The sequence below is a fragment of the Panthera tigris genome, chromosome C2 (genome assembly GCF_018350195.1).
Source record: "Panthera tigris isolate Pti1 chromosome C2, P.tigris_Pti1_mat1.1, whole genome shotgun sequence".
In the NCBI taxonomy this organism is placed as follows: Eukaryota; Metazoa; Chordata; class Mammalia; order Carnivora; family Felidae; genus Panthera; species Panthera tigris.
Genome location: NC_056668.1, coordinates 123,819,864 through 123,832,850, shown reverse-complemented (window position 1 = coordinate 123,832,850; position 12,987 = coordinate 123,819,864). Strand labels below are relative to the sequence as shown.

Genomic DNA, 12,987 nt, shown 5'->3' with positions numbered 1-12,987 from the left:
AGGTCATCATCTCACAGTTTGTGGGTTCGAGCCCTGTGTCTGGGTCTGTACTGACAGCTCAGAGCCTGGAGCCTGCTTTGGATTCTGTGTCCCTCTCTCTCTGCCCCTCCCCCACTCACACTCTGTCTCTCTCTCTCTCAAAAAATAAACATTAAAAAAAATAAAAATTGGGGTTTTTTTTAAATACTCTTATTTTAGAGAGAGAGGGCGTGAGCGAGGGAGGGGCAGAGAGAGGGAGACACAGAATCTGAAGCAGGCTCCACGCTCTGAGCTGTCAGCACAGAGCCCGACGTGGGGCTCGAACGCACAAACCATGAGATCATGACCTGAGCTGAAGTCTGATGCCCAACCAGCTGAGCCACCCAGATGCCCTAGAAATGAATTCTTAAATATCTCCCCTAAACCTAAGTTTCTTCTCTCCTGGTCTTTCCCATCTCAGTACAGTAGCTCTGCCCTGCTCAAACCTGGGAGCCAGTCTTGATTTCTCCAGCTCTTTCACCTCATTAATCCAGTTTTTCAGCAGGTCCTGTCAGTCGTTCCCCCAAAGCAGAATTGGATTCTTTTTGCTTCTTTCTATCACCACTGCCCTCACTCTGGGCCAAGCCATAGCATCTCATGCCTGGTTGACTATAATAGCCTCCTGGACACCTCTGCACGGTCACTCCATTCCCTTCAGCCCAGGTCAGATCTTCACCACCCACTACTTAAATCCTTTGGGAGCTTCCTCCCAACTCAGAATGAAATCTGAAGTCCTTTTTCTGGCCTACAAGGGCCCACAATTTAGCCACGCCCACTTCTCTGAAAGTTGCCCCATTTTGCCTTCTCAGTATGCACAAGCTCTGTAGCTCCTTCTTACCTCAGACCTTTTCAGGAACTTTTCCTTCCTCTTGGTGCCCCTAGGCCCTTGCTCTTGGCATAACTTGTACCTTGCTATCCCTTAAGTCTCTGCTTAAACGTTGCCTCCTGTAGGGTGCCTGGGTGGCTCAGTCAGCTGAGCATTGGACTCTTGATTTCCGCTCGGGTCATGATCTCACAATTCATGGGACTGAGCCCAGCTCAGAGCCTACTTGGGATTCTCTCTCCCCCTTTCTCTGCCCCTCCTCCACTCAACACGCACCTGTGCTTTCTCCTCTCAAAATAAACGTTTAAAACAAAAATCTTGCCTCCTTCAAAGAGATCTCTTCTGTGCTCTCCACCTAGATTCGATTCCCACCCCTTCACCCTGTAGTTTCCTCCATCACAATTTGTTTCCTCAAGAAATATGTATTGAATGAATGAACTTATACATTGTAAACATGTATTTTTGTACAGTATATAATTTCATTTATTCAACAAATACCCATTCAGGTGGGAGCAGATGATAAGTTTTATGTTTTGTCTTTGTGGAACCTGAACTGGGTATCTCTTTAAAAGTCTTGGCAGGTATGGGGTGCCTGGGTGGCTTAGTCAGTTAAGTGTCAGACTTCAGTTCAAATCGTGATCTTATAATTTGTGAGTTCGAGCTCTGTGCTGGGCTATGTTCTGACAGCTCAGAGACTGGAGCCTGCTTCAGGTTCTGTGTCTTCCTCTCTCTCTCTCTGCCCCTCCCCCATTCATGATCTCTCTTTCTCAAAAACAAACATTAAAAAAAAGAGAGAGAGAGTACAATTCAAAAGTCTGCACAGGTAAAAAGGAAAAAGAATCACCAGCCATAGAATTGTAGTGAAGAAAGCCACGTCCACTTCCTGTCTCTGCGTTGTTGAGGTAACAGTCCTACATGATGAGATAAATCTGTCTGCCTTCAAAAACTGTTGAGTATATTATGCCACTGGTATTTTCCAGATATGCATTTTATTTAAATGTACTGGGGACTTTTTTCTTAATTGATCAATAGGAAAATCATCTGTAATGATTGTTTTACTATTGGGTCCTCTGTCATGTAGGAGAAAGCAGTCTATATGGGTAAATGATCCAACTTTAACAAAAGTGGTTATACTTTCAGTACGTAAAGAAAAATAAGAATTGTGTTTCAGAAGATGAAGAAGCTCCTTAATAGTAGAAACATTAGATGAAGCAAGTAAAGACTCAATCAAGTGTTGTGGGACATCACCCCCACAAATAAGAGTAATTTACTTACTCTTAAGAGTAAGAGTAGTACTCTTAGGAATAAGAGTATTTGGGGCACCTGTGTGGCTTAGGTGGTTGAGTGTCCAACTCTTTATTTTGGCTCAGGTCATGATCTCACAGTTGATGAGTTCACGCCCCACATCCGGCTCCACACTGATAGTGTGGAGCCTACTTGGGATTCTCTCTCCCTCCCTCTCTCTCTGCTCCTCCCCTGCTTACGCTCTCTTTCTCTCTCAAAAATAAACTTTAAAACAAAAAAAAGTAATTTGAATTAGATCATCAGTAGCCAAATACAAAAGGCACATTCATCCAATTTATTGACCACTGGAGACCTGAAAGTTTCCTAGTGTAGATAAAAACAGAGAGAGTGATAAATTGTAAATTACCCATAGAGCCCTGGAGGTGTTTTGTTTGGCTTACCAGAGGGTTTCTAAAATCTGAATGTGAATGTCTCTTGGCAAGTCGTCTTCACTCCCCAGTTTACCAGATTTCCTACCATTCTCTGTTGTCTTAAGCCCAACCCATTCACCCACTGCAGTTTGAGAGCCCAAATTCACACTTTTAGCCTATTGGAATTGCTTGTGGTATGTTACAAAAAGTACATCAAGTAAGATTACTTCCATATTGTTTTTTTTCTTTTTCTGCATCAAATAGGGTCATTCACATGTCAAACTGCAGCTTGCCGCTATGTTTTGTATATCAAACCTCATATGGAATGAAGAGGAAGGTAAGAGATTGGTGAGATTTGTTCTGAAGAAAATTACGGGAGGGAAAGCAGCAGGTGCCCCTGAGATCCTAGGTGCAGGCCTCATTCAGTGGGTTCCAAGTACCCAGCGGAGTCACCTTGGCATGAGAATTGATGGGACTAGCCTGAGTCAGCTGGACAGCTAACACTGAGCCCCTACCTTGGAATCAACGTTGTAGCGGATTACAGAGGATGGGGGTGGAGGAGCCCTAGAGAAATGAGTGGGGTCCATGCCCTTGAGAAGGCTGAGGAGGAAGTTGGTGGGAGGTACTTGAAGAAGATGAGCGGTGGGCAGATGGGTCTTTGATTGTGTGCAGAGGAGGCACATGTAAGGACCCCAGGCAGATAAGCTTAATGGAGAAGTGGGTGCATTGGTGAGAAAGGAGAAATACATGAGTGCTGAAGCAGCCAGTCTGGAAAGTGGCCTCTGTGGATTGGAGGTTCTCCACCTTGACTGCATATTAGAGTCACCTGAGGATTTTTGCACCAGACCAATTTAATCGGGTGGGGGGGGGGGGGCAGATGATAGGCATAAGTATTTTAATTCTCCAGGTGATTCCAATGTCCAGCCAAGGTGGCAGACAGATGTGGAAGAACAGTGGGTCTCAATGCTGTTGGTTGCATAAGAATCACCTGGGGAACTTTTTAAAACGCAGATTTCTGGGCTCTACACCAAGAGATTCTGCTTCACTGGGTATAGAGGAGGTCAGTGAATGAGTGAGTCACTGCAGGCTCTTGATGGGGAGGAAAGACTCCAGGAGGAGTATTCTACTCAGCAGCCGTGTCTAGAACAGAGTGGAAGGAAGAGAAATTGAATTCAACATGTAGGCCTAGACACCAAGCACCAGGGAAACAAAACTGCCCTCAAGGAGGTCCTAGTCTAGTTGGAAGGGAGGACAGTGCAGTACGAAGTTGGAACTGCCACATGCTAACCACGAGACTGCAGGAAGTGTTGGGAGGTCAGAGCAGGGTGAAAGAGATTAGAAGGGGGAAAACAAGACCTGTTTGAACTAGGAAGAGCCTGGCTTTACATGTCCAGAAAGAGACGAAGATGGGGCCTGATGGCAGAGGGCCTTGTGCCAGGCTGAAGAATCTGACCTTGATGCTATAGTCCTTGGAGACATTACTCGATCAGCAGAATCCAGGATGGACACAGGAAGGAGGGTCAAGGAGCAGAGAGACCAGTTTTTGAGCATCCAAGCATGAGGGGATCCAACTTCACTGGGGACCAGGGGTATGGAAGGATGGGGAGTAAAGGACCCTGGTAAGGCTCTAGATTGTTGATTGTACATCAAGGAAAGCAGATGCCTAGGTCGTGTTCCCAGTAACCTGTTAGCTTTAATCTCTTAGGTTCACAAGAACGCCAGGATAAATTACGAGACATGGGCATCGTAGATATTCTACACAAACTGAGTCAGTCACCAGATTCAAACCTTTGTGACAAGTGAGTATCAAAATAAAAGGGCCTTGCTTTGGGGTACGTTGGATTCTTTTATGAAAGGGTCTGGCTTGCTTAGTAATTCACATGGCCAAACTTAAAATCTTTTAGATTCTTGAATTCCCTTCATTTACTGTGAGCCACTGTATGAATTTTGAGTAAGATAAACTAATAATCAGCAAATTTTTTAAAGATTCTTATCTTATTGAGAGTTAACATGAGCCTGGTCCATCTTAGTGGGTATCTGGAGAGGATCCAGAAATCATTCTCTTGACATTAAAATAGAAAGGAAGGCCAATAATAAAAACATCCATTACCTCAAAACCTCATTGAGCACCTGCCTTGTGTCAGCCTGGCCTGGCTGCTGGGTATACAGCAGTGTCCACTGAGGGTTTGCTGTCCTTGCAATATACTCAGAGAAGCAAGAATCATAATCAGAGATCTGTGTAACTTCAAAATAGCCGCAAATGTTCTCCCTAGCTGTATACACTCTGCCGCTTATGTTCATTCTCCACACTCTTGGACGTCGCTCACAAGTGCTCCATGGCCTAGCTCTGCCTTTCTCATTCTCTGTGCTCCCCCCACCCTGTACTCCAGCCACACCTTCCCTGTCACAGTATCACATCTTCATGCGTTTACACATTCTGTTCCATCCGATTTGCTACCCAGTCCACTCTCTGCCTAATTCCCCGTTCCTTTGGCAGAGAATTTTTTTCAGTAGTAACCTCTACTGGGTACTGTTTTAGGCCTTGGAGATAATAATGGTGAAAAAAATCGATGAAGTCCTTGCCTTTGTGGAACTTAACATTCTAGTACAGAAGACGCCACAAACAAATGAATATGTAATATGATAGCAGGTAGTGAGAGATACTATGAGAAAAACAGCAAGGTGAAGGAATGAAGTATAAAAAAGTTTCTTTTCCTATAGATGGGCCAGTAAAGTCCTCTCTGAGGATGTGACATTTGATCAAAGATCTGGATGAAATAGTCTGCCTGGCAGATGTTGAGAAGCATAGTATTCTAACGGAGGGGACAGTGAGTGCAAGGCTGTGAGGCAGGAATGAGGTTGACATGTTCAAGAAACAACAGGGAGACCAGTGGGACTGCAGATAAATAAATGAGGGCTGGACTGGTAATAAGTGGACTCTGGGAGGCAGCAGGGAGCAAGCAAAAAGCCTTATAGGCCATAGTAAGGACTTTGGATTTTAATCAGAGTTTGATAGAAAGTCATTGGAGAGTTTTGAGCAGAAGAGACCTTACCTGACTTGAATTTGTGCAAGATCACTCTGGTGGCTGCGTAGAGAATCACCTGGGCAAGCAGGGAAGGGAGAGCAGTTCAAGGCTATTGTCATGTAGGTAAGAGATGAGATGAGGATGGTAGTGGTAGAAGTACTGAGAAGTGGTCAGATTCAGGATTTAATCTAAAGATGGAGACAACAGGATTTGCTCATGGATTTAATGTAAGATGTTAAAAAGAGGAAAGGAAAATGCCTAGAGTTTTAGCCTGAACAACAGAATAGGGTGTTGCCTATTTACCAAGAAAATGAGGAATACAAGAGAAATTTGGGTTGGGGTAGGGAGAATTGAGAAAATTGGGGTAGGATGGTATATAAAGCACTGAAGCTGGATGAAGTCACCTAAGGAGAGTAAGAGAGAGGAAGACAGTAGGAGGGCTATAAGAACCATGCTGTGGGGCCCTCGAACAGTTAGGGGAAAAGGAAAAAGATCCAGCAAAGGAAACGAAAGAACAACCAGTGAGGCAGACAGAGACCCAGGCACAGAAGGTGTCCTGAAAGCAAGGGAAGAGAATGCCCCGACAGTGGCCATTTGTCCTTGAAAACTCATATCAGGTTGTCCCCTCCTCCAGAAGGTCTTGCCTGATCCATTCTGCACCCTATGCTTTGTCAGGGGACCCCATCTGCCAGGACCTCCCATAACACCCATAGGATATACCACACTGTCGTGGCTGTCAGCTTGCTCGTCTGTTCCACTCGAGGGAAAAGGCACTTGCTAATTGCTCCTCAAGTGAATGGCTGTGCCAGACTCTAGAGCACACAGAGCAGATGGGGCCCCTGCCTCCCTGAAGCTTGCCGTCCTGTGAGTCAAAGTAGACAAATCCCCAAATAACTGCAGCTCAAGGCTGCTGCTCGGTGAGTATCACATCAAAGGCTAGTCAAAGTTAGGCACCCGTTGAAGCCTTGATTTGAGCGGTACTTTAAGGACCAGCACCCTTGCCCCCACCTCCACAGCAGTAGTATGGCTGCTGACTCAGATGATAGGCTATCAGCCTGTCTCTCCTGGCTGAGGGCCAGATCATTCCCTGGCTTTCTTTTCTCAGGTTTGTTTAGAAACAAAAATAATTCTGCTTAAAATCGTTTCTGGGATGACCTGAAACACTAAAAGAGGCCTCACCAGCAGGATGTACAATAGGTTTTGGCCCTGGCCTACATTGCTTAGACCAGTCTGATGCTGTTTCCCAAATATGTGTGGCACGTAAGTTTTCAGCAGTTTTTAAACCCCTTTGAAAGAATCAAGGTCTAAGAAAAAAAAAATCAAGGTCTGGGCTACCTTACCTAGTCCATCTAAGGAACCATGATCTTGCCTCTAAAACATCTGTGAAAAGACTTCTTAGATATTAAGAGATAGCAGAAAGATGATAAGGTACGCACTAAGGTCTAATATAACAAACATAGACAGCCCCCGAGAAAGATTCAGAAGGAGTCTGAATTGGCAGTTCTAATTTTAGTCAAAACCCTCATGTGGACATTCCCACCATGGCACAGACATCTCTCAGCGTCCTTCTATCTTTAAGGCTTTGTGATCCTTTGACTTTCAAACACTTAGAGATGAGGAGCTATTGTCAGCCAGCCCTTTCCACCTCAGGCTCAAAGGGCCTTGGGATTGTGAGGTGAGGTGGATGGTCATTAAGGGGCGGCTTGTGGCATCATTCATCAACTTGTTTCTGTAGGAAAATGACTTTGTAGAACCCAACTGTTTTGTAACTCGGAGACGGTGTATACAGGGCTTCCCATTTTGATGGATTGGACTATTTGCAGTTACTATATTTATAGAGTCTTAGGTAATTGTAAGAACATCCCTTAGTTTCCACTTAAAAACTTCAGGTCCCTTTACTTAACCAGACACTCCATTTGTGTCGAGCTTACTGCATGCCCAGTCTACCTTGGCTTAATTTCATCAGCTAATTGTAACTAAACATTTTAGCCATTTCTTTCCATAACTTAGAAGGGGGAGACCATTGCTAAAACCTGACTTTGTAATTCCCACAATTGTAGCCTCTTGAGAAACTTTACCAAGTTCATGATTGCAGTAGTAAAGGAGGCCTACCTCAGTCCTAGCTCAAAGGAAGACACTTTAACAAGGATCAGGATGGGTGAGGCCACCGCCCATATCATGTCTCTTCCTCTCCAACTCGCTGCCTTCTTTCCAGCCATCCCACACAGGTCTATACCAGCAGGCATGACAAAAAGAATGAGATGAAACTGTAACCTCCTTCCTCAATTTGAAGGCATTTGAAACCATGAGTCAGCATTGGGTCATGAGCTCTAGGCCCCCCAGGCACCTTCTAATCAGCCCCTGAATATCTTTCCCTGGGTCAATTTTCCTCCTAGCTTCCCAGAACCCTAAGTGTACCCCCACAGTGTCCTGGAGCACTAGATAAACCTGCATGGCAATAGGAGAAAGTAAAGAATTCCAGATACGTCACACCTAAATGCCAGTGACCAAGGAAAAGTATAAAATGCCCCTGAGCTGCAACAGGTGTAATGACAAGAGCAGCCCTTTCTAAGAGAACCTCAGGAAGAGGAATGCAGCCAGCCTGGGATCGAAGTTACCCACTGACCGCACATCTCTGCCTCGTATGGTAGTCGCCCAGCTGGGCTCACCCCGCTTCCCTTTGGGGATCTACCTTTTTAGACTCCACGTTACCATCTTTGAGCCACAGGGCTTTTGCCTTCATTCCACTTCTCAGATGATGGCTAACAGGAACTTTGTGATTTCAGGGCAAAGACGGCACTGCAGCAGTACCTGGCGTGACGGGAGCACCCTGGGCACCTGCGAGCATCCCACATCCTTGTTAAAGGAAGTACAGGAACTAGCCTCATTTGATTCCTTCTATTTGCACAAGTCACCTTGGACTGCAGGGAGCTGTTTTGCAAAAGCAATTTGGTAGGCTTAGATCTCAAATTCATCTTGAGAACATTTTTTCGAGGTAGTAATTTCCTCAGAGGACTATTGTGTTTTGTTTTGTTTTGTTTTCTGAGCTACCTGGACTCTTTGTTAGAACAATCAATCATTTTCCTTTGGACCTACAATTTTTTGCCTATGCTGCAGCCACTTTGTGAGTGAGGATGAATGTGTCTCTGCACACATAGGTGTGTGTGCGTGTGTGTGCACGTGGGTCAGAATGAATGGATGTGTGTGTGTGAGGGATACCTCAAATTTTTCTTTTCTTATTTTGTGTGAAAATCTCTTTTCTACAGATTTTCCAGGGTTTAAGCATTGCTTGCTGTATAAAAAACTTTACTGAATTATATACAGTTTGAATGAAATGTTATTTTAAAAACAAAACAATTGTTAAGTGTTCCATAAAGGTTATGTTGAATTTTGGTCAGATGAATATTTGTAAGTAAAAAATATATGCATTTCTGAACCTCAACTTACATAGATTTTCTTTATAAAAAACAAAAACAAAAAAAAACAAAAACAAAAAACAAAAAAAGAAAACAGGTTGGCTGTAGTTGGCCTGAATAACAGGCATGATATATGGTGCTGTGCAAAATAGTAAGCTAGCATCTTACTGCCGTCAATATCAGCAGGTACAGAGCCTCTTTTCAGCCTAATTCAATAAGCTCTCAGGCTTCCAAGTCAGATGGACAGGGTGGAGTGGAGTGAGGCAACAAATTCACAATAGGATTTTTGAACCATCAGGGGGAAATATAGCTACTGATAGTGAAAGCCCAGCCCTGACTCTGGCATGCTACACTTGGCAGGAACTGGGCACCAAGAGCCTCCCGACTGCCCTAAATCCTGTCATCGGTGTAGCGGTATCTGACAGGATATAGAGCCAGTCGTGGAACCTTATGCTCAAACTAAAGTAGGTCATCACTTCCTGGAAACAAAGTCTGATCACCTTGTGCTTCCTGAAACAGCATATATCACTGTGAAACTAAAGAATGCTCTACAGACTCACCTGTAGAAAGAAGCAAAGAACAGGATAGCTTAGAAAGCTGTTTTTCTCTTAGCTATACTCAGCTAATTCTACTAGTCACTCAGGACTGCTATTCAGTGTGCTTTTGTAAAATGAGATCAAAATTTGAGTAAGAGATGTGGCTGAGATTTTGTCCTGCATGAAGCCCAAAGCACTGAAGTTTGAGCGAGGCAAAGGGACTCTCCCCAGCGGATGGAAGATGGATTCTCTGACAGCGAGTGCTACTTCGCCCTGCTGCAGCCTTTAGTTTGGCACCTGGCTCCAGCTTCTGGGTCAGCTTCAAGGTGAACTCAACAGAGGTTGCTCTTGACTGTTTGGAGGAACAACCAGCCTTCCTTTTCTCTTTGCTAAAAGAAGTTCAGAGGCATTGCGGCCCGGAAGCGAGGTCTGTGACCCAGCCGCTTGTCCTGAGTGTGTGCCACTGACAGAGCCCCAAGCCTCCCAGCCACTCCTGATGGGGCTGCTCACACCGCAGCCACCCCATCACCAACCTGCACCTTCCTTGGAGGATTTAAATATGTTTGATTGCAAATGAATGTTTTTAAGTGTATTTAATGCAATTTTTCCTGTTCTCAACATGACCACCCAAGATTCAAACACAGAGATTGCCAAGTTGTTATTTTTTTCAGAACACCACCGATTTAAAAATCTGTCACAGCAGGGACTTGGGTTTTGTGCGGCCAACGGAGTGTTAATGTGAGAACGCCAGTTTAAAGAAAATCGAGTTTATTGGGAATAAAGCCTTACATAGGTCCACTCGTTGACATTTCTAGTACTGAGAAAATGTCCTTGGTTGGCATTTGCAACACAAAACACTATAGAGTTGGTAAATATAAAGAAACCGATAACGAATTGCTGAGACAATCTTGAACCCAGATAGCATTAGAAAGCTGAAAGCCCAATGAACTAACACTTTCACACTTAAACTCTGTGGATAAATCTTGCCTGTGGCTACAAACAGATGGTCAGAGAAAAAGTGCTTTACTATAATTAACTTTTCTGATTTAAATGAAGGAAAAATGTATTTATTAAAGCTGTTTGCTGCTTTATGCAGGTGCAGTGTTCAGTCGGCAAGAAAGTGGGAGGAATGGGGCGTGGTCTGTGTCTCCACCCGAGTCCTTCACTAAGCTTCTCGCTCTCTCTAATACTGCACTCTGTTTCTCCTTTTGTGCCCTGATTGTAACCCAAAATTTATGAACTAGAAAAGAATGTCCAGTTTAATAAGTTGCATTTTTTTTCCTTAAGCACTTTATGCAGAACAATACATGTTCTTCTGGTAGTGTTTGGATAATATGATTTTAACACATGCTAATAAAAGCCAAGAAAAAATCATGGCAACTTCTAAAAAGGAGTCTGTTTTCCAAATGTCTAGAACATTAGGAAACATTAGAAGATACTGTGTACTGGCTTTTGGAACCTATGATTCTTGGTGAGTAAGAGGCTGGGAAGTGACTGTATTTCAGAGCGGGGGCCGGTGCCCTGTGGGAGTTACAGCTACCCTACAGGGGCATCTGCAGCAGGCTGGGAACCCCTCTTCTTGCCTCCTGGAAGCAAGCAGACCCTCTACAGGTGGCCGCTCCCAGCCACCGGGACCTCCCCAGTGCTGTGTCTACTCCTTCCATCCTCTCCTCAGCCACATTTCTACTGCCACCACCCACTGGACTCAGGTCCTGAGCTTGGCGGATGACCAGCCGCGCTCTCTTCTGCAGGGATGCCCAGGTGCTCTTTACTTACTGCACACTACCTTCTTTTCCCCATCTCTAAAACATAGAGAAGCATCTCCTATCTCTTGGGCTCCCTAGAAACAGAAAGCCAAGGACATCTACCCTAGAGCTTGGTGGAGGGAGGGTGGTGAGGTGGTTGGCAGGGGAGGGAATTCCCTTGCCACAGGGCAAGCATGGAAGTGAGACCTGGGAAATGGGGGTCTGACCCCAGATTCTGATGGAGAGCCGATGGGGAGAGGTCCCGACACCTTGCCACCTGGGATAGGGGCTGGTGCTGCCCCAGTCCTGCTCCTTTGCAGATTTCTCCTGCTTCCTGGGCAGAGAGGGGTGTGGGGGTTTCCAGCACGAGGCTAGTTGTGGCCTATGACCTGGCTTCTAGAGAAAAACTGAGGGAACCCCTGCCTCAAGGGCCATGTCTCGGCCTACCTAGTCACCTTTCCTCCTGTCTCTGCAGCCCTTGGCTCCTGGCCTTGGCTCTGCTGAGCAGTCAGCCCTCTCGCTGTGTGGAGGGCCAGAGCCAGTCCTTAGGTAGGAAGGAAGCTCTGTCTTTATTTCACAGGGCAGAGCCTGCCCTAGCGCTCATCCTGCATCCTCTGGTTTGCTTCCATTGTAGGAAGCCAGGCCCAGGTCTCTGCCAAGGAGTTCCATCCTCAGTGTGGGCTGACGTTTTAGCCAGTCTCAGGAGGCTTCTCTCCTCCAACCCCACCCCCTGCCCCCATTCCTTCTGCCTTGAGCCTTCCAGACTCTGAGAAAAGAAATACTCTACCAAGTTCTAGATGGAAAGAGCACATCACCAGCTGTACCACTCTAGTGTCCCTTCCTGCCTTCCCTTCCCAGCCCCGCTGCCCCAGCTATTTCCTGGGAAGGCTTAAAGGTCATCTCAGACAACAACACACATCATCTCCACAGCCTCGGTTCCCCCACCTACTCATCTCCCCCACCTGCTTTTAGAGGCTTTGGTCACACCATTTCTCATCTCTCCAGTGATGGAAGATCCTTGGCTTCCTAGCTTCCGGGGAGACTTGCTACTCATTTCCTGCAGCCTGACTCATCCTTCTGTCCCCAGTGCCAACATAATATTGGCAAAAAGAGCAATGCACCTAAGAAGAGTAGTCTTCTGGGAGCTAACTGTGCATTTAAAGAACTTCAAGTCATAAGCTAAGTCTTCTGGAGAAAACCAGCAAATGAGAAGGAGATCGCTAACATTTGTCTTGGGGAGTAGACAAACACAGCCTTTTCCTCAGCAAAGCGGATGCCTGGGCATAGTGAATTTACAAATAGATCACAGAGCAAACTAGCAGGAGGGAGTGGCTATTCGTGTTAATATTCACGGGGGTAATAATAGTTAATATTCTCCTGAAAACCTCCAGTGACTGTCAAGGGCACACCCATGGAAGGATGGCTAAACCAGGTGATTTAGTGAAAGCTGGAGGCAACTTGGCTCCACTGGGAGCTCTCAGACTTTAAAAATTAGGCTGTAGCCAGAGTCAAACCAAAGAAATGGGGGAAGGGAGCGTCAAGAAAATGAGATGAACACTGGTTCCAAATGTAACTCCCAAGCATTGTTCTCAGATGGGAGGTCAGGCAGCTTTGCGGGACAGCCTCTGTGGCTTGGGTAGGCAGCGTGAAGACTAAAGCTGGTACCTGTCTGCCTCCATGTCGCTATGCCTGGAAATGTTCTAACCAATCTTTTTGTACTGTTTTCAAGTTGGTAGTTATCAGCTTGAACTCTAAAGTTATTTGATCG

General features: G+C 45.5%; 1 protein-coding gene across 2 annotated transcripts in view; it reads left to right on the top strand.

Annotated features, from left to right (window-relative positions):
- The window catches only part of ARMC8 (armadillo repeat containing 8), a 109,693-nt gene extending 96,720 nt beyond the window's left edge, over nt 1–12,973 (top strand). The window contains exons 21-23 of one of the 2 annotated variants that reach the window (XM_042998293.1): nt 2,761–2,833; nt 4,202–4,295; nt 8,309–12,973. In XM_042998293.1, coding sequence (XP_042854227.1) covers nt 2,761–2,833; nt 4,202–4,295; nt 8,309–8,342 — 201 coding nt within the window. In that variant the 3' untranslated portion in view covers nt 8,343–12,973. The remainder of the gene's footprint in view (nt 1–2,760; nt 2,834–4,201; nt 4,296–8,308) is intronic. The other variant, XM_007087426.3, reaches the window with a different exon arrangement.
- The last annotated feature ends 14 nt before the right edge of the window (nt 12,974–12,987 follow it).